Consider the following 19,937-nt stretch of genomic DNA (forward strand, 5'->3'; position numbering starts at 1 on the left):
CCGTGGAACAGCTGGTACACCGTCACCATGTCGCCTCTACGTCTCCGGTAGTGTAGGGATGGCAATCCCAACCGACGGAGCCGTTCAGTGTACGGGAGGTGCCTGATCGCGGTGACCATCTTTGTGGCACGCCGTTGCACGCGTTCCAGCTTCTTCTGGTCGACCTTTCCGAAGGGACCCCAGATGGTGTTTCCGTATTCCAGGAGGGGGCGAACCATCGTCTTATATAACAGTGGCAGTGTGAACTCATCGATGTTAGCGAATGAGCGCCTCACAACGGCCAGTATCTGGGAAGCCTTCGCGATGGCTGCGGCAGTCTGCTTGTGGAAGTTGAGCTGGCAGTCTATGAAGATGCCAAGGTCTTTCTCCTCCTCTGTCTCTTGTATCGGAATGCCTCTCAGGGTGTACGTCAGGGCCGGGTTTCGCAGGCCGAGATGCATTGCCTTACATTTCTGGGCATTGAATGGAAGAAGCCATTTTTCGGACCACCGGACGAGTGCGTCGATGTCGCTTTGGAGGCTTGTGCCGGTACCGGGCACTTGTCGATAAAGCTTAGTGTCATCTGCGAAAAGCTTGACTGAGCCAGACACTTCCAAGGGCAGGTCGTTGACGAAGATAGTGAACAGCACAGGTCCGAGGACCGATCCCTGGGGAATTCCGCTCGTCACCGGTGCCCAAGGGGACTTACTTCCCTGGACCACGACCCTCTGTCGACGACCGACCAGAAAGGCCGCAATCCAATTGAGAAGGGCTCCTCTGACACCATAGGCGTACAGCTTGTGTATCAATCGTTTGTGCGGCACGGAATCGAAGGCCTTAGCAAAGTCCAAGTAGATGATGTCAATGGCCTCGCCATTTTCGAGAGCACAGCTCCAATCTTCCATCGCTTCCATCAGCTGGGTAGTGCAGGACCTCTTTGGGAGGAACCCGTGCTGGGCGCTGTCAAGCAGACCATTTGTGCACATATGCTGGAGGAGGGCGTCTCGGACGATTGACTCCAGGACTTTGACGGGGATGGCCGTTAGTGTTATAGGTCTGTAACTCGAGGGGTTCTGATGGTCTCCTTTCTTGAAGATAGGGGTGATCTCTCCGGTCTTCCATTCTGGGGGGAGGGCTCCAGCATCCATTGACTTCCTGAATAGTGTGCTCAGGGGCATCGCGAGGGTCCTTGCAGATTCGCGGAGGACTCGAGGCTGTATGGAGTCGGGTCCTGGAGAGCTGTTTGGTCTGAGGGAAGTCAGTTTTGCCTCCACTTTTTGCGCAGAAACGTCGATGTCTTCGAGGACAGGTCCATCCCACCGCACGTTCAGTTCTGGCTCTGGCTCGTTGGCTTCGTGGGTGAAAATGCCACTGAAGTACCTTCCCAAGATGTTAGCCTTTTCTTGGTTGCAGGATGCTAGCGCTCCATGTTCGTTGACTAGGTCTTCAACTCTGCTCTTGGTACGGAGTCTTGTGCTAGCGTATCTCCAGAAGGCTTTGGGATTTTCCTTTAGTTTACCCGCCAGACTGGATTCGTATTGCTTTCGCAAATTTCTTGTGAGTTTCCTTAGCTCATTCCTACAGCGTACGAACCTGGCGTGGTCAATTGGGTCTAGCGTTCGTCGATATTCACCCCAGAGTAACTTCTTTTTCTTTCGCAGCTGCATAGCTTTTCTGTCCATGTAGATGTTTTTCTTGGGGCGGATCTTTCTTCTTGTGGAGGCTTGTGACACAGCCTCGGATAACCGTGCCTTGAATGTTGCGTATGCATCATCCAAATTCATGTTATCAAGCTCTGACCAGTCTCGGGCACCCAGCTCAGCGGATAGTTGCACAAAGTCAGTGATCGTGCGACACTGAGGGAGTGAAGTAGCGGTATCTGTGTAACAAGAGAGGGTGAACCGGATGACCAGGTGGTCGCTACTTCCTAACGCAGGCTGGTACTGGAGGCTAGTGACCATACCCTCCTCATTCGTGAGGACCAGGTCAAGGACAGATGGGGTCTCGCCTAATCGGTATCGAGTTGGGTGCTTTATATGCTGAAAGAGGAGGCAGTCATGGATCAGGTCCAGGAAGGAGTGTGAGATGTGCTGAGCTGGTGCGGTTTCTGATTCCCAGTCAATGTAAGGGAAGTTAAAGTCGCCGACGATGAGGAGGTGGGAGAATGGCAACAGGCATGCCTGCCGAAACAGACCCTCAAGGTGCTGCATACTTTCTTCTGGAGAACCAGAAGGACTTCTATAGATGCATCCCAACAGAAGGCGATCGCTTCCAGTGAGTGATAAACTCACCCAGGCGTGCTCCACTGATGAGTGTTCTAGAAAGACTTCAGACACACTTAGTTTTTCAGATGTGAAAATGCATACACCTCTCATGCCGCTAGTACCCAAGTTGGGTGTAGATGGTGCAAAGCTAGGGTGCATAGTATATCCAGGGATGTGGAGCAGTGCAGGGGCTATTGGATTTTTTTTGGGCCTTGGGAATCACTTCAGAGATGAGAATAATGTCTGGTTCATCATTGCAGATTAGCATGCAGAGGTCGTCCCGTTTGGTGGTGAACTGGTCGGCATTTGTATACAGAACTGTCAGACCCTTGATGCGCTGCCTTGGGTGACTTAGTCAAAAGCCAGGGGCAGCATTTTCTGGTTGGGCTGAGTGGCCTTCTGTGCCAGAGGTGCCACCAGATTCCCGTACTGCACCAGGCAGACCTGCGCCACCCTGACCCTCGTTGTTATCAAGGGCTGCGGGTGTAGCCCCAATAATTTGAGGAGCGGCAGGGGCTGGCTGAGCAGGGACACTGTCGGGGACATGGCTTCTAGACTCTGACTCCCTGGACTGAGAGGACACTGAGGTGCCACCAGACACACTGCTCTTGCCTGGTGCTTTGCTGTTTTCATTTGGTGGCTGGGTTAGGCAGATGATTTTGCCTCCCTTGATCTTCAGGTTTGTTTCACCTGCTCTACGTCTTGATGTGAGCTCATCTCTGAGCTTCCTGTTCACCTCTCTCTCCTGCTGAGTCAGATCAGGCGTGATGTAGATGTTGGGGTACTGCACAGAGTGGCGCAGCTGCGGAGCACACCTAAGTATATCATGTCTACAAGCTGGGTTATCCAGAGTTACTATCAGTAGTCGTGGTTTCCCGGGCACTGCCTTACCAACTCTGAACGACTTTGATGCCCTTACGTTTATCTTCATCTCATTCTTGACTATCTCAGTGAACAGGGACAGGTCTTTTACAGACCTCTCGTAGAAGGTGCCTTCTACCTGCTCGGGAAGGTTGTGAACAACAAGGTTCGCTTTCCTTCTCTCTTTGTCGAGATGGTTGTCAAGGACCTTGGAAAGATCCATTGTAGCCTTGCGCTCTTCGTGTTGGCCGGATTTTGGAAGCTGGGCAAATTGAGTTTTCACCACCTGAGCCACCTCAGAGCAAGTACTTTTTACTGCTTCAGCATAAGAGACCTTGTGTTGCTGGGTTGTAAGTTCAAGCAACTGAGACTGCTTGACTGTCTGCGACTCAATGGATTTGAGTGATTTTTCAAGCAGGGATGCATGGTCCTTAATCGATTTCTCGTGAGACTTGACTGAGGTCAGGAAAAGCTCCGAGTTTCTCTTAGCTGCATCTTCGAGCTGCCGCAGCCTGTTCTCAGTGGACCGCAGTTGCAAAAGGAGAGATTTTTCCTTTCCGCCCTTTAAATCTGTCTTGCATGTCATGCAAAGCCAAGCGAGGGCCTGAAATCTCTCAAGAGCTCTAGAAGCAGCTTTTGGAATCCCTTGGCAGCTGGGATGAAACCATTCGTGAAACCTATCACAGCAGACCCCAGGTTCGCCATTTTTCACAGGGTTTCCACATACCTTGTCAGGGCCACCAGTACAGATCGCCTCTGTGCTGCTCGTATCGCTTGAGGAGCGTGATAGGGTACCGCCAGATTCCTGCTCAAAAGCTTTGTAGACGCTTTGATTGAGTTTACCCACCTTGGTTTGCTTCGTCGAGGTTTGTTCCATACCTGAATCGATGTCTTTCTCGCCGACCGCCGCCACGCTTCCCTGTTTATGGTGCTCTTCTTAATTGTTTTAAAACTGGTTAGCACTCATTGCTTTTTACAGATGATCAACTTAATCAAAATTATTAGTACATGGCTCCCATTTCTCTGACTCACAGCTCAAAGTTGCCTATATTTACAGTTCCACATCATTGCTCGACTTATTAGGGAGTAACAATAAAATCATCAATCAGTCACATAGTATTTAACATCAGTGACATCATAGTAGGTACTTCATAGGGGTTCAAAAACACATTTTGAAAATACTGTTTACCTCTTAAATGCAAAGTATGCTGAACAATTTTCCTAGTAATTCAGCTAGCAAATCTAGTGCTGTATTTAAAAAAAATATTTACAGAAAGGGTCAAACAGAAAAACTATGCACAATGTGAAGTCAAATGATTCCCAGTCTTTCACTTATTTCCCACTTTCCCAAAGTTGCTTGCATTTTTCTTTCTTGTGCATTGAACACTGATTCTACAGTGCCAGTTGCTGTTGAATAAATTAAAACACTGGCAGATCAAGTGCGGTAGTTGTAGATGTTGTGGAAGCATATTCCGAAAGAATTTCTTCAAAATCCTTAGTCCTCAGATTTTGATTCCTTATGCACTGCCATGCATTTAAGGCAAACCCCGTAATAAATCATGTTTCTCTCTTCTCAAGAACAATGTTTTAGTAACGTCGGGCACTGCAGGGGGTGAGAGATCTGCCCCAAATGCCTCTGGATCTGCTAGTGAACAAAAAAAAATTTATTACTTTCTACCATTGAGCATTGAGTGGGTAGGAACGGGAGCAACATTAATGCCTATAATTGAACGATATACAATATACCAGCATGCCCCCAGTATTACATATCACTTAACCGCCTTACCAGTTCTTCAACTGAGCCATTTGCCTTGCTCCAAACGCAGCTCCCGACATTTTTGCAACAAATTAGGATATATTATCTTGTCTTGCTCCCCGCCCGAATTACACAACACCTGCAACCGCTGCAACAAAATGAGCGTCGTAACCGTATTTACTGCGCCGTTATTGAAAGGAGAAAATAGAGGTGAAAAGCGTTAATAGCTTGCTTCTCTAAGCACTAGTTTGCAGTTTTATCGGTAGATGGCATTAGTGGTATGCGCCTGAAGTGATGCTGTGCCGCTTAGCATGAGCTCAGATTGTGCCATATATAGCCTAGCGTTCCGATTCGGCAGTCGACCTATCCGTGCTTCTATCCTCAGGATGCTGAAATCCTTCTCCTCCAAGCCGCAACCCCCCTCCGGGCTGGACAGGCAACTTTATCTCATGCGGGCTGCTCCCTTGGAGCGGCACCGCTGCTCCTGAGGGAGCGTACCCCGTAGCCGGGTGCAGTGAGTGCCTTGGGGCTGGGTGGCCTGTCCTCTGGACGGGCTCAGCCCCGGCGACTCACTAGGGTGCCTGCCCAGACCAATGTCTCCCCCTAATTCCTATCATCCTTCCGGCTCTGCAATGGTCTTGTCGACCGAAAGGGCCTAACCCAACAAAACAAACGATTCGGCAGTCGCCAGTTTGGTCGCCAGTTATGGCCATTGGCCAGTGGCCAGTGGATTGTTGCAAGCTTTTAACTCCGCCCGTTATGTTGCAAAAGATGTAACAATTTACAAAATGACCCCTTCTACTTTAACCCGCGCCGTCCTGGCGACCTGAACTTTCCGCCGAGTGCTGGGGGGGGGGTCACATCCAACTCGGCTCCTGGGCAACGTAGCGACACGCGGTAAGCGGCAATCGAAAGAGCGTCAAAAATAAGGAAGCGGGTTAAATATTCAACGATCACTGGATCGAAATTATCGCAAAATAAATGAGCTAGAGCCTCGTCAAAAATGCTTTGTAACAGGGGCGCGGGAACTACTTTCCGACTGGGGGGGCACACCATAATAGATATCAACCTAGGGTACCCCCAAATCTAGTTTTCTCACCGGTTTTAGGCCACTTATTTTTCACCCCTCGGCTTTTTCAACAAAAAAAGAAAATATTTGCAAAAAAAGTGTGGTATTCCGTCTCAAAGCTGTGGGGGCACCGCCCCCACGGCCCCAGAGTTGGGGGGGGCAAGCTGCCCCCACTGCCCCCCCGGCTCCCGCGCCTATGCTTTGTAAAAACGACTATTTGTCAGCAGTTGACGATGCACTGCCGATCTTGGATTATATACAGCCATGGGCGATGGCGGACGGCCTTTAGAGTGCTTGAGCCGTTGTCTTTGGAAACATCCATGATCAAAGGGAATGCGGTTACCACTTAGGTACCTATACCAACTAACCACTATTCCACCGCCAGCCTTGCAGCTGCTGCTGCTGTCATCTGATTTTCGACTCTGAAACTGCTTGTACTATACATGGACCGATATAAACGAAAAATGCATCATTCGAGTAGCTGCACTGTACACACCATTTTATCAGTCACGGAGAAAATGCTTATGCCTATGGCTATATGGTAAGCTCGGTCAGCCAGCATGGGCTCCGCCATCGGGAGAGAGCGGGGGGGGGGGGGGGTCGCAGAGGTCTACCCCCCAAGAGTTTCGCTGCGAGTTTTTTTTTGCGTAGGGCAATTACAGTTATGTGTATGTGACATGGGTATTATGTATGTATACCCACCCTCTCGGACCACCCAGCTTCGTACCTAATCCTTGTTTTAGTTAGGGTAAACTCGAGAGACATCGGTGACCTTGCAACGTCAACTTAAAAACGACGCCAACTCATACCTAAATGACGACAGCGTGCAGAGGGCGAAAACACTTAGTTGACCTTTCGGCTTTCGAGGTCATCTGAGATCAACATATTCAAATCAGATGAAACAATCATTTACGGCAACTCAAATATGGTGCCATTTTCGCCTGCGTTGGTCCCGAACAGTCGATCTGTGAGTGGACTGTCCTGTAACGAGCTGGGAACGACTGTCCGGAGGACGGACTGCACCGGGAGTCGAACCCACGTCCTTCCGACTATCGAGCTGACGTCTCACCAGCTGCGCTCATGGGCTATCCAATGAAGCGTCATCATTATTCCGGGTAAAAAAGTCTTACTGAAACATTTTTATGATGAATAAATTAGGGAGTAGGTACCTAATAATTAAATACGTATGCTTAAAGGGACTATCCCACCTTTAACATGGGGTTTGAGTTGAGATAGCCAAGTTTGCGGCGAAGTTCAGAAACCACTATCTATCTAGGTTGCAACCCCCGCGACCTCTTGGTGTTGAAGAAATTCGTTCCCTTCATTTGAAAATGGGCCTTGCGCAAGGCCCTATCTTCAACATGGAGCGACCGTTAGTGTGACGTCACCTCGTTTAGTCATTCTGATTTAAATGGGTTTGTTCGTTGAAAAATCGCTTAAAACTTGGTCTGAACTTTGTTGTGGTGCCTACAGAGTAAAAAGAATCAGCTTTATGACAGTAATGTGGCCTGGGGAAGGAGGTAATTTCGGGCTGTGACGTCACATATTTGAAAGCTTGTGTTTGGAATATGGGAAGCCTAAGATGTTTAATGAAAAATAAATGCCAGAACCGTGTTCCTGGTCATCCAATCTATAAAGTCGGGCACAATTTAACTGGTTTTAACAACATTTTAGAAGGTGGGATAGTTCCTTTAATGCTGTTCAAACACGGGGGAGCAGTGCCTATCTCAAACGACAATGGACAATAACGATATTTATTGGTCCCTCGTGGTAACTCGTACAGCAGCAGCTTTCGCTTCAAGTGCTAATAAACATCAATTCACGCATGACTAGCGGTCACTTTAACTAGACATTGGTAAGCACGTCAGTGGCTCCTTATCTCGGCTCCACACGGCAGCCAGCTGAGCGGGAGGTCGGCCGATACTGGGTCAGTGCCCCGCCCAGTGCCTGTCCGGGTCGGAGCGGCTGCTTCCGGAGGCGTGCCAGCACCGTTCGTGCCACAGTGAGCACGGAAACACGGTCTATCCGGACCGGTCTGCCCGTCCTGAGTTATGTGCCGGATATACAGCTGCCATATAGCCTGAACGATCCGGGTCGGGCCGCGCTCCGACCAGTCAGCTGCTCATAGCCTCATATTCGGCACAAATGCGGCATAAACAATAGAAAATAGGTGTTAGGCATACCTGCTCAGCACGCATAGCACGGGTGGGTTATACGCAATTATAATATGGACCACAGATAACAGTAGTACTACTGTTATCTGTGTATGGACACGTTGGTTGTAACTATTACAAATAAATACGTAATGTTTGGTATATTTTCCTTCGGTGGATTTGTCACAGTCTTACTTCACCGCCAAGGAAGGGGTATAACATGCGTAATTAAATTAAAGGCTACACAGAGCCGTTTATATACCGAGCGATATTATTATCTAGGCCATTGCACAGCGCGGACAGGGTCGCGCGAGTCAGTGTAGGAATCATCTAACGTCACAATCAGTCATCCGATGGACTCAGTGACCGTACTACCGAACAGTTATCAATTATCAATCAGCCTTCGTGGCCGTGGTGGCAGCAGCCGTGTGCGCTGTGGTCTTCCTCCGGCGCCGCCCTCTTCCTGTGGCGACCCTCCTCGAGCAGTCGCTCTGCAGTCGAGTCGCTCTGCCCCAGGTCAGCCGGTCGGGCCGGGCACGGCTCATCCTCGAGCAGCGGCAGGCGCACCGTCGGCAGCGGCACCCGCTCCCAGTAGCCGGCGAACCGGTCGCCGTTACTCTGGTTACACTGCATCGAGAGCGGCGCCGTGGCGTACAGCTGAGAGGCACGGAGCGAGGAGAGGGGTCAGCAAACCAATAGCTGATAGGGATAACGACATTAACAATATGTCTAAGTAGGTAAATATATTTTAACGTAAGAACTAACTCACCTGCTGAAGCCCGAGAGATCTGATTTTGTTCCATCTAATGCTCTTATATTTGTCGCCCCAATCGGGGATATGTTCTTCTGGCGATTCATCCGATTTATTTTGTTCGTTTTCAGTCGGCTGGCCTTCCCATCTGCAACAAGGGTCAATTGTGAAATAACTATGTGCAACAAAAAATATTATTTTATACCTACTTCGAATGGGAAGCCGTTTTGCATTCCTTATTTGGGACGTAGCCGATAGACTCGATTTCTTTTCAAACGAAAAAGTATGGTAAATAAGCGATAATCTACCGCAAAACGAAAGTAGAACATTCGTAGATGCCCTGTCTTCAAGCGTCTCATTACGCATTAATTTTACAATATTTGAAAACAGTTTAGTCATAAGCTTTTATGGATCGGACAGTACCGGTTCATGAACCTGAAGTAGTTCCTCAGCGTGTCCGAGTCGACGGAGCTCTTGCAGACCTCGAGGTTGACCTTGGGGAAGTAGTGGATGTAGTTGACGCACATCTCGTCGGTGATGGAGAAGCCGCCGAGGGTGACGTTGGGTCGCTCCAGCGTCTGGTACCGGCACGTGGTGATAAGCGCGTCACCCTGCAGGCCAGGGGAGACGGCTCAGTGCTCATCCAGAGGCGAACCGTCGCATAAATCAATGCATGACAAAGAACTAGAAGTAACCGAAGGTTTGTAGTCAATAGTTAAAACACTATTCTTTAGAATTGTGTTTTTCTATTGAAAAACAAACCTGAGTTCTCTGACAGTTTGGCAAAAGCTGCCTGAGATCAGTATAAGCAACAACAGCGCTGTTTAGTGCTACACTGCACAGTTCAACATACGCAGCGATGCATGGTAAAAGTAACACCCTGTTGTCTACATATGTCTGTTCCTGTTGTTACTTGTTGTTCCTGGTGTGCCTGTTGTCCGAGTGCTTACCGGCATCACGGCGCGGTGTTGGGGCAGCAGCCGGATCTCCTGGTAGTGGGTCGAGTAGTGCTCGTCCCGGTTCAGGTCGGGTAGCTGGGTGCCGTCGGCGCGCACGTGCTCGGTGCGCACGGCCACCCCGGTGAGGTGGGTGTGCAGCTGAGAGGCAAACACACGGATACCGGCCTGCAGCAGACCCTGGCACACGGCGGGACGGACAAACGTCACAGCCCGCTCACAATGTGCGAAGAGCGGATATAATTGTTCAGAGCAATCGCTCCCGCACCAAATCAAACACCACCACCGTTAACGTTAACATGATATCTCTCAGTCAAACAGTAGGTACAGGATGACCTACGTCGACAAAGAAACACTTGATTGCAGGTAAACTTGTATCTCTAAATTCAGCACTAGCACGGTATCAAATCGCGTAATGTCAATCTCGATATTCTGCAATCGGTCGAAACGAGCATACCTACCTCCTCCAGTAGTACTATATACGAATAGCCAGCCGTTGCCAGTCTCTGCGGGTGCACACTGCACACGAACCACTCACCACGGCGGTGCACTCTGGCACGCAGTAGCCGGAGAGCTCGAAGGAGGCCATGCCGGGCGGAATGGCCATCTTGTCGGTGTACTCGAGACCGAGCTCCATGACACTGGCATCGTGCGGCCGCAGCCGCTCCGTGTAGGTGAGCCGCACGCCCGAGCTGTCCCGGTGACCTGCGCGCGCAGCGTTATGTCTAGCAGACTACCAAGATATGACGGTATGTTCAGCCTGAACAGACCGCCGAGAGATGCGACACATTCGGTTTGACTAGACCACTGAAAGGTGGCAGCACGCCCGGTCCGACCTGCATTTGGTTTGAAAATGACGTTTACCATAATATTCTCCACATTGAAAAGATTCGTTATTTTGATTTTCCATCAGTCTGTGGATGTCATTTTTAGTATTTTCACATTTACAAATTCTGAATGAAGCCAAAAATGTCACTGCAAAATGCATAGGTGCCGGGAAACAGTCTAAATGTGTACCTAAGTACCTAATCACTTCTCACCTCTCTTCAGGTTGGGGTTGTTGTAGTGGACCTCGAGCATCACATACGGGTTGAAGTCGGGTCCACCGATCGGCAAACCGGCCTCCTATACCGGGAACAGACGATACAATCGCTGAGATTAAGGCGCATCTCGCACAGCGACATAGGCAGCTCACATTCAGCTACCTCCCTTGAGGCGATAAAATCCAACGGCATGGACATTAACCCGCGCGGGGCTGGGGTCTCCAGCCGAACGCGCGGGGCTGGGGGGGGGGGGTAAATTTTACCCCCCCCCCCTGTTATCTCCCGAACTAATGGTCCGATTTGGAAAATTCAAACGCCAATCGAAAGATCTCATCACGAACAACTAAGAACATAAACTTAATTTTAAGTTTGAGGTCAAGGTCAACGTCAGGTCACGGGTACCTACAAATTGCAAGTTCCTACAGTATCGGCCTTGCACCGTAGTTGCCGAAGAATGGAGTCATGGACTGAGACTGATCGCCCAAAACGTGTTCTTAGGCTACCAAGACAATATTCGTTGCATACAATATCATTCAGAGGTCAAGGTCAAGGTCAGGTCAGGTCAGGTCAGGTCACCAAAAACAAAATATAGAAAAGGGCATGTGCGACACATGTTTTATGGGTCATTTTACTCATAGAATTCAATAGGCACACTCAATAAGTGATATGGACCACCTCTGGATGAATTTCAGGTCGAGGTCAGGTCAAGGTCAGGTCAAGTGAGGTCAAATTTTGAAGTTGGTTGTTAAGGCCTAAAAAGGTGTCTATCTGATGCAGTTTTTCACGGCGAATCGAATGGTGCTATTTTTGTTTCCGTACGAGGTCTATAACTTCCAAAAAAGTCATTTTTCAAAAATTTTGTGTGTCGTGTCGTCATACAATTTTGAATAACTCCCACATTTTTGAACCGATTCTTCTAAAACTTGGTATGTAGGTGCACATAGACCACTTCTCTGATATGTATTCCGGTTTTTTCGATACACTCAAAATTTTGGATTTTTTAGCTATTTTCCCAAAAAAGTCAGTTTTTTGAAAAAAAATTTGGGCCGAAATCCAAAATTTTCAAAAACCGAGATAGCCATTTGATAGACAAAGTAGAATTACGTATATCCTTTTTGTTACGTCTTGATCCCTTTAAAAATGAAGATGTTAGCGGCGTTTGAACTTCTGCCGTTTTTGAGGCGAAAATGCCGAACATGACGTCACTAAAACGTCAATTTCTCAAAAAATTTCAGACGGATTTCGCTCAAATTTTCAGGGAACGTGTCAAATTGATGTAAGAAAAGGTTCTGTAAGTTTGGCGGCGCTGCGCGCCGCCGTTTTTGAGATATTCCAAAAATTCGCGAGGGGGGGTAAAATTTACCCCCCAGCCCCGCGCGGGTTAACGCACCCAAATATAAAGTAATTACCGCCGAACATATGGTCACAAGCATTGTACCTAGTTTAAACGTTCCAAAGTTATTTCGGCCGGTGTGCTGGACTGTGAGTCCACCAGGCAGGGTACCGGGGATCTCTGCTCACCTCTGGATACACCAGCGGATCGGCGCCCATCGCCCAGGCCGCCAGCACGCGCTTGCACTGGTCGACGGCGGGCGGCCGGTCGGGCGCGTGGCACGGCCCCTCGTAGCGGGGTATCCTCTGGGCGACCGGCGCCTCGCAGTGGAACACCTCCATGTGGTGCACCAGGTCCTCGTTACCGGCGTCCACCACCGCCTCGTACTGCCGACCCGCCGACCGACGCGGGTTAGACGGAGACGGGCACGGGTTATACGGGGACCGACACGGCAGATACGAGGACGGATACGGGTAATACCGAGACGGGCACGGGCCATATACGGGTTGAAAACGCGTTATATGGAGACGGGCAAGCGTTACGCCGTTACATGTATAGACGGATGCGTTTCATACAGAGCCGGGCACGAGTTGCTGAGACGGGACACGATGATTATTATTTTTGGAGACGGACACCTCCTAGATGGACACGGGCACGTGTCATACGGAGACGAATAGATCTTATTACGAGACGACGAGACGAGACGGGCACATACGAAGACGAAAACGTATTATACCGATTGACATGTGTTATACGAAGACAAGATAAGTGTACTACGGAGACGGACACATACGGAGGCGAGCACGTGTTGTACGGGAGCAGACTCGTGTAAAACGGAGACGGAGACGTATTATACTGAGACATACACGTATTATATGAAGACAGGCACGTGTTATATGGTGACTAGCACGTGTTGTACAGAGACGGGAAGTGTTACCTACACAGAGACGGATTAGTGTTAATGCAGAGACGGGCTTGTGCTATACGAAGACGAACACCGAACACGTGTTTTATGGAGACAAAGGCGAGTTTTACGAAAACGGACAATTATATCAAAAGGGACGACGGAATAAGATGAATAGACGGACACAAATACTTTTGTCTAGCCTGTGCGACATGTTGTTTGGTCCAGAAGGGGAGGGTTGGATGTGTGTTATTTCTCACCCGTACGATATAGTGTTTGCAGTCGGGTTGGATGAGCTTTATTTCTCGCCTGTATGACGCGGTGTTTGCGGTTTATAGTGTGAAGACTTAAGTATATATCTCGCCTGTATGATGTGGTGTTTGCGGGCGAGCGCGGCCGGCAGCCGGTGCACGGTGCACCAGTAGGTGGTCTCCTGGTCCGGCACGGCCACCCGCCGGGAGCGCAGCTCGAGCCGCGCGGCGTCCGGCGGCGGCGCCGGCGGCTGCACCTCGGCTCGCAGCAGCTGCACGCGCGCCATGCCGACCGCAAAGTGGCTCAGCTGGAGGTTCTCCAGCCGCAGCAGCGGACCCGGGCCGCTCACCCACACAATGTGAGTGGTGCCCGTCTGAAACGGCGCCATCGCACGGTCAAAACATTCGACATGGAGCGCGGGCCGTTTAAAAATGATTTTGGTGATCTAATGTTATGAATAAACGGGTCAAATACGAATATCTGCCTTGTAGTTTGAATGAGACCGTTGCGATGTCTACGAGCGACATTTTATCGAGTCGTCTCGTTTTGTAGGATGCTTCAAGATATTTTCTTTTCACAGTAAGACGCACTTATAATAAAACAAAGTCGCCAATGTTCGACAGATAGAGTAATCAGTCGGTCTTTAGACGTTAGGGATGACGTATTACACGTGTATCGGGTCTCGGGACTCGGGAGAGTGCATTATTGCCGCAGTATTACGTCGCTGCGGTTGGACTGTAGTTGACGCTTTGAGACCGGCTCCAGCACGGAATACTGCTGTCACAGGTCGCAGAGGCAGCCCGGGGTGTCCCATCTGCGGCCGTTGGCAGGCCGGTACTCACATCCAGCACGTAGTCGCGCGGCCGGCAGGTGTTGAAGCGGCGCCGGAACCGGAACACAGTGGCTTCCGGTCGGCGGGTGAGCAGCTGCGCCGAGCGGCACACGGTGTCCGGGTCGGCCGTCAGCCGGCCCTGGCCGTCCACCCAGCCGTGCTGCCGAGGGCACGGGACCAAGTCAGCACGTCACCGCTCCGGGCACACGATGCATCATCTCCACCACAAAGAGAAAAGCTTTTACCTCTGCAGAACGTAAATGCACTGCAGACACAGAATGGATTAGCCATTGTTAGTGCAGCATGGGAAATTTAATTTTATGAACGCAACCAAAAATTTAATCAGGCCTGCAGGCTTTTATATCGTCGTCTTGTCTGACGCTCGCCAACCGACCAAGCCTCATATCTCCATTGTCTGCTGATATGGGTGGCGGCAATAAGGCCGCTTTCCGGTCGTTTTGGCCGGTGCGTGCCGTCACGTGCCGCGCCGTCCCACTCGCCGCGGCACCACGTCGAGCAATCATCGCCGCCCGGCGCGCCCCGCCGATCGCGTTGCAGAGCAAACCGGGCCCTATATGAGCAAATACCGCCGGCCGTCGCAGAGATGATGAGGTCACGCCCTGGGATCCCTCCCCCTCCCCCCTCCCCGCCAAAGAGCCGCGCGGTCTCCATCCTGCTCCAGGTAATGAAGTGGATCTGGGGGTTAGGATAATGGACGGCTCAAAGCTCAGATAATAAAGCGCTGCCCGTGTGCGTCAAGTGAGGATATCTTTTTCTGGCGAAACGCAATGAAGGTAGGTATTATTATGAAATGACATTCTGAATTGACACTGGAATGACCTTAAAAATGAGCCATGAACTAACGTTTCCGGAAAACGAAACTAGCCCGGGATCCCTTTTCGTATTCAAATGAAGATATTACTTCCTTGTTAAAATGACGCTGGGCGCTCAACTGCCTAACATACCTGCCTAACATCGGTATTTATTATTGGGCAGTGGGCACCATTGTAGGGATTTAGCGGCGATGTTTAATCTCTAAAAACGCAAAACCACCCTTAGAATGCTAAGAATTTAGGTAGAGCAATGAGTGTGACCGTTTAAACATTATTACGTTTAACGTTGTAGGTATAATGTTTAACCCGACCGGTACTTTGCTAGTCGGAAAATGCAAAATGCATTTCATGTGTACCAAATGTTTAAATGTTCGAAGTGAACGAAACAAATGCATTTTTTAGATGACCAAATTGCGATAAACCTTCTTCGAGTTTATCACTTTCGGCGTTCTTTTCGATAACTGACATTTTATTCGGAAGACCCAAGACGGCGCAGGCTAAGTTTCCGTTTCCGAATGTAGGTGTGTTGCGATTAGATAAACCATGAGCGTTAGAATATCTAAAACTCTTTATATCGATGTTTAAAACTAGCTTTTTCATTACGCGAAAGATATAATAATCATACTCATAACGTAATAATTTCATAACCTATGCATTATGTTCGTTTACCTATTTAAATTCATTTAAATTATTCCTTAGCCTGAGCCACCCTATTTTTTTTTTTACGGCAGCCGTGTTTCCCATCCTGCCCAACTACAGTGAGTCCCATGTTTATTGTTCAATGACTATAACTTCCCACATTTCTACATAGTGCGTATCCTGAACTCATTGATAGGAAAACTTGCAGCTCTCTCTGGTTGACCGACCACGCTTGTGGCCGCAAGGATCAATGACTATGTGCGCCGCCGGTGGCAGGGGCTGCGCAATGCGCATGTCGCCCTACTGGACAGCGCCTCCCGTCCCCCATCTCCGAGCTGCCGGGCCTCAGCCGCCGTTCGCCGCCACCCACCTGGAGCCGGACACGGCGCTTCCAGTCGACCCAGAGCACGCAGAGGTCGGCGCCGGCCAGCTCACCGCGCTCCGAGAAGCCCAGGCCGAGCCACTGTGTGGGACTGAGTGAGGCGCCCACCTCGATCGCCACCTCCTCATCCCTGCAGGAGGCAGGCGATAGCGTCACAGCTGCAGCTTCCCCTGGCGATGAGCCGGCAGACATTATTAGCCGTTTTCACGACGGCATAGGCGGCGGAACGATTTGAGACAAGGGGGGGCACCATGGCTCAAGGAGCCAAACCTAGGGTACCCCCAAATCCTGTTTTCTCATCGGATTTAGGCCATTTATTTTTCGTCACAGCCCTGACACGATGATTTTATTATTATTTTTTTTTTACTAAACGAAAATGGCAGTTCACCCCCGTATGCAGGGGTGTACCTAATTTTATATCTCTTTGTGGGGGCATATGCAGCCACCCACAATCCTGAATTATGCCCCCACAATGATGAAAAAGCACCCACAAGTCTTTTACAAGGCTGCAAGCGTCCTTTCGAGAGCACGGTGCCCTTCGCATGCTCTAACGGCGTCCTCCTGACCGTCTCGCGTTCATGGATAGCGTTTTTAATCACTCGGCGCCCTTCTGGGAGAATGGCGCACTTTTGACAGCACCGCGCCATTCTCATGGTCTAACGGCGCCCTCCTGACCGTCTCGCGTCCTTAGGTCTCTGTTCACCGTGCATCCCTCGACTATTCGGCGCCCTTCTGGGCTCTCAGCGCCCCTGAACCACATATAGCGTTTTCAATCACTCGGCACCCTTTTACGAGAATGGCGCCCTTTTCATGATCTCAAGGCGCCCTCGTAACCATCTGGCGCCCCCACGTCCCCACCAACGTAGCACTACTGACTGTGCGGCGCCCTTCTGGCCTCTTAGCGCCCCTGGACCACATAGCGTTTTCAATCACTCGGCGCCCTCCTAGGAGAATGGCGCCCTTTTCATCGTCTCACGGCGCCCTCGTAAGTCGTAACCGTCTGGCGCCTCCACATTTGGTGCCCCTCCTACTGGATGGCGCCTCTCTACATATTTTTTACGTCCTTCCGGTCAGTTTCCACTTTTAAGCGTGTATTTGCTTAGTCAGACACGTCACTTGAAGCGCCATTCGGCTAGCAATGTTATCAAATTCGGTGTTAATTTAGGCTCCCACATAAGAATATCTATCGCGCCCCAAAACGGCCTGGCGCCGGGTGCCCCTACAGCTGGGCACCCACAATCATTTTAGGAAAATTACACCCCTGCCCGTATGTGTGGTTAACTTTAAGCTGATCCTCAAGTACCTATGTGTTTGTCTCTTCCTTATTGTCGTTTGATAAATTCCATTTATCCTACATGTATAATTCCCAAGAAGCCATCGCAGTACTAATCAGTGGCGAATCCCAGGGTGGAGGTCACATGGGTCATGACTTAGGGCCTGGGGTCACCACATGCCTGCCAGGAGCACCACAGGCCCGCCAGGGGTGCCAAAGGCCTAGCAGGGGCACCACGGGCCTGTCAGTGGCACCACAGGCCTGCCAGGAGCACCATCGGCCTAGCAAAAGCACTACAGGTCTTCCAGGGGCACCACAGACCTGCCAGGGGCACCAGAGGCCTGTCAGGGACACTATCGGCTTCGCAGGGGAACCACCGGCTTCGCAAGGGCACCATGGGCCTGTCAAGGGCACCACAAGCCTGTCGTTGGCAATTTAGGATTGTCAGAGGCACCACAAACCTGTCAAGGGCACCTGCGTTCTAACAGGGGCACCACAAACCTGCCAAGGCCCAGGGACACCACAGGCCTAGCAAGGACACCACAGGCCTGTCAGGGGCACCACGGGCCTGTCAGGGCCCATGGGCACCTAAGTCATGTCAGGGCCCACCGCAGGCTTGTCAGGGGGCAGGGTAGGTAAGTACCACAGTCTTTCCAGGGGCACCAGCGGCTTAGCAGGGGCACCAGTCATCACATGACTAACCAAAAATAAAGAAAAAAACTGAAAATAGGGCACCACCAAAATTAAGTGGCCGAAATCCGTTGAGGTTTTAATTTTGGGCATAGGTAGGGGCACCACTTCGATTCATGAACCTCCCCTTAGAGTTTTCCCGAATCCGCCCCTGGTACTAATACATCAAATTTAAGGGGGGGCACCTTGCTATTGGTGCCCCCTTGCAGAATTCAAGGGGGGGGGGGGCACGGTGCCCCGGTGCCCCCCCCCCCCGTTCCGCCGCCTATGCACGACGGGCTATCCGGCGAATGCACCTAATTTGACCAAATCTGCACCTGTTTCTGTTACAGCAAATATCTTCGTATTGTGAATTTATTTTAGTGTTTTAATCGATGATACTCTCTGATAATATGACAAAGCAGGCACACAAGCAATTAGCACAACTCTAGCTCATAGCTACCAAGAGGTACACTGAACCTAATTTGGCCAAATCGGCACCTAATCTGCACCAAATGTGCACCAAATGTGTACCGTTTAATAGTCGTCGTGATAAGCCGTTTTCATGACGGCCATCCGGTACACATTTGGCGCAGATTAGGTGCAGAATTGTTGCAGATTTGGTCAAATTAGGTTCATTGTGTTTCTTAAAAGTTATCAGCTTTGGTAGCACAAATGCTTATATACCTCATTTTTCAAATTATCAGACATTATTTCGATAAAAACACTGAAATAAATTAATGATATGAAGATATCTATTGTAAAAGAGATTTGGTGCAGATTTGGTCAAATTTGGTCGCGCCGAATCGCTTGTGATCGTAGATGGACTGAGGGTTGTTTTTAATGTATTTTATCCTGTAACGCTTGCATCGTTTTAATATGCCATGTTTGCGCTTGTGTCTCCCCCTACCCACGGTCAATAAACGAATGAATGGTGCATTCGCCGGATAGCCGGCCGTGAAAACGGCGATTACCTACCGCCGCCAGCGTCAGTTTTCTCTGACATGTCGTTTTGTATGCAATTGCATCAATATGTCAAGGGTATAACGATTAACGATTTTGAAGCTTGCAGATTATTGCAACACCGACCGATAAGACGATAGACGAAACATGAGCCGATCTAATTGAGGGTATGTCGTATCTACAGACATAAAGTAACACAATGCCGACACCTTTGATAAGGAAAATTAGATGTAGTAGTATTCGTATTTAGTTTTAATTCGCTCGGACTCTTTCAATTTCCCAAAAACAAACTGTCGAGCGCAATCGACGAGGGCAAGACTTGGATCTCTATTGACTACTACATAACTGGGTAGTGGGTATGCTTGAAATCATCTCCACCCGGTCCGCTAGACACACGAATCGTCCTTAGTGCGTCCTTACCTTGTTCATTGGAGCAAACATGCGGCGAGAAATGGAACGTAAACGGTTAATCGTACGCTACCTGTAATCGACTGTCCAGCGCATCTGCAGGTTCTGCTGAGGCTCCAGGGTGATGTGGTGTGTGGTGGGGCGCCGGCGGGCGCCGAGCCCCGTGCAGCCGAGCGCCAGGAACAGCAGCAGCCGGAGCAGAGCCATGACGGCGGCGGTGCAGGCGCCGGGCCGCCGCCGGCCCCTTTATACGGCCCGGAGACACCGACGGCGGCGGTGGCACCCGGCGCCGACGGCACACCCACACGCGCACGGCCCATCCGAATTCAGTTATTGCATGAATAAACTTAACTCCACGTTGTCATAGGGCTAATGTAAAAAGCCAACATATATGAAAGGCGATGTGTGAGCTACCTACTTTGCTTGCCTATAGATATATAAAATACCTACCATTATCAGGGTTTGATAAATATCATGTCCAGCCTATCCCTTGGTACCGACAGGAACATTGAAATGCATTGCTTAGTGCTTACCTACGATTTGGCCAACAGGGGCGTCGACACCGGTCCGACTTTTCCGACTAGTCGGACCACTTTTTCGACTAGGCGGTGCCCTGT

At 50.1% G+C, this 19,937-nt stretch overlaps 1 protein-coding gene across 2 annotated transcripts; it reads right to left on the reverse strand.

The window, feature by feature from the left end:
- Positions 1 to 7,669: 7,669 nt before the first annotated feature.
- Positions 7,670 to 19,578, reverse strand: LOC122385905 (dopamine beta-hydroxylase-like). Of its 2 annotated transcripts, none has more exons than XM_043374533.1 (11): positions 19,394 to 19,578; positions 15,996 to 16,137; positions 14,164 to 14,313; positions 13,434 to 13,694; positions 12,354 to 12,551; positions 10,830 to 10,914; positions 10,328 to 10,494; positions 9,784 to 9,969; positions 9,269 to 9,444; positions 8,852 to 8,981; positions 7,670 to 8,739 (listed from the first exon to the last, which is right to left on the reverse strand). In XM_043374533.1, the coding sequence occupies exons 1-11, from the start codon at positions 19,525 to 19,527 to the stop codon at positions 8,479 to 8,481; spliced, it is 1,890 nt and encodes a 629-aa protein (XP_043230468.1). In that variant the 5' UTR covers positions 19,528 to 19,578; the 3' UTR covers positions 7,670 to 8,478. The 2 variants fall into 2 exon arrangements, with proteins under 2 accessions (XP_043230468.1, XP_043230467.1); XM_043374532.1 differs by having other exon boundaries at positions 9,257 to 9,444; positions 19,394 to 19,575.
- Between the last annotated feature and the right edge of the window lie 359 nt (positions 19,579 to 19,937).

Source organism: Amphibalanus amphitrite, unplaced genomic scaffold, assembly GCF_019059575.1.
Source record: "Amphibalanus amphitrite isolate SeventyFive unplaced genomic scaffold, NRLGWU_Aamphi_draft 000235F_arrow, whole genome shotgun sequence".
Lineage (NCBI taxonomy): Eukaryota > Metazoa > Arthropoda > Thecostraca > Balanomorpha > Balanidae > Amphibalanus > Amphibalanus amphitrite.

Bases quoted from the DNA above. Each gene is read 5' to 3' on its own strand.
- LOC122385905 (XM_043374532.1), bottom strand. From the start codon at position 19,527: ATGGCTCTGCTCCGGCTGCTGCTGTTCCTGGCGCTCGGCTGCACGGGG. The intron at 9,970-10,327 runs GTGAGTGGTTCG...GCCGTGTGCCAG, and splicing joins TGCCAGAGTGCACCGCCGTG to GGTCTGCTGCAGGCCGGTAT. The intron at 8,740-8,851 runs GTGAGTTAGTTC...CGTGCCTCTCAG, and splicing joins GATCTCTCGGGCTTCAGCAG to CTGTACGCCACGGCGCCGCT.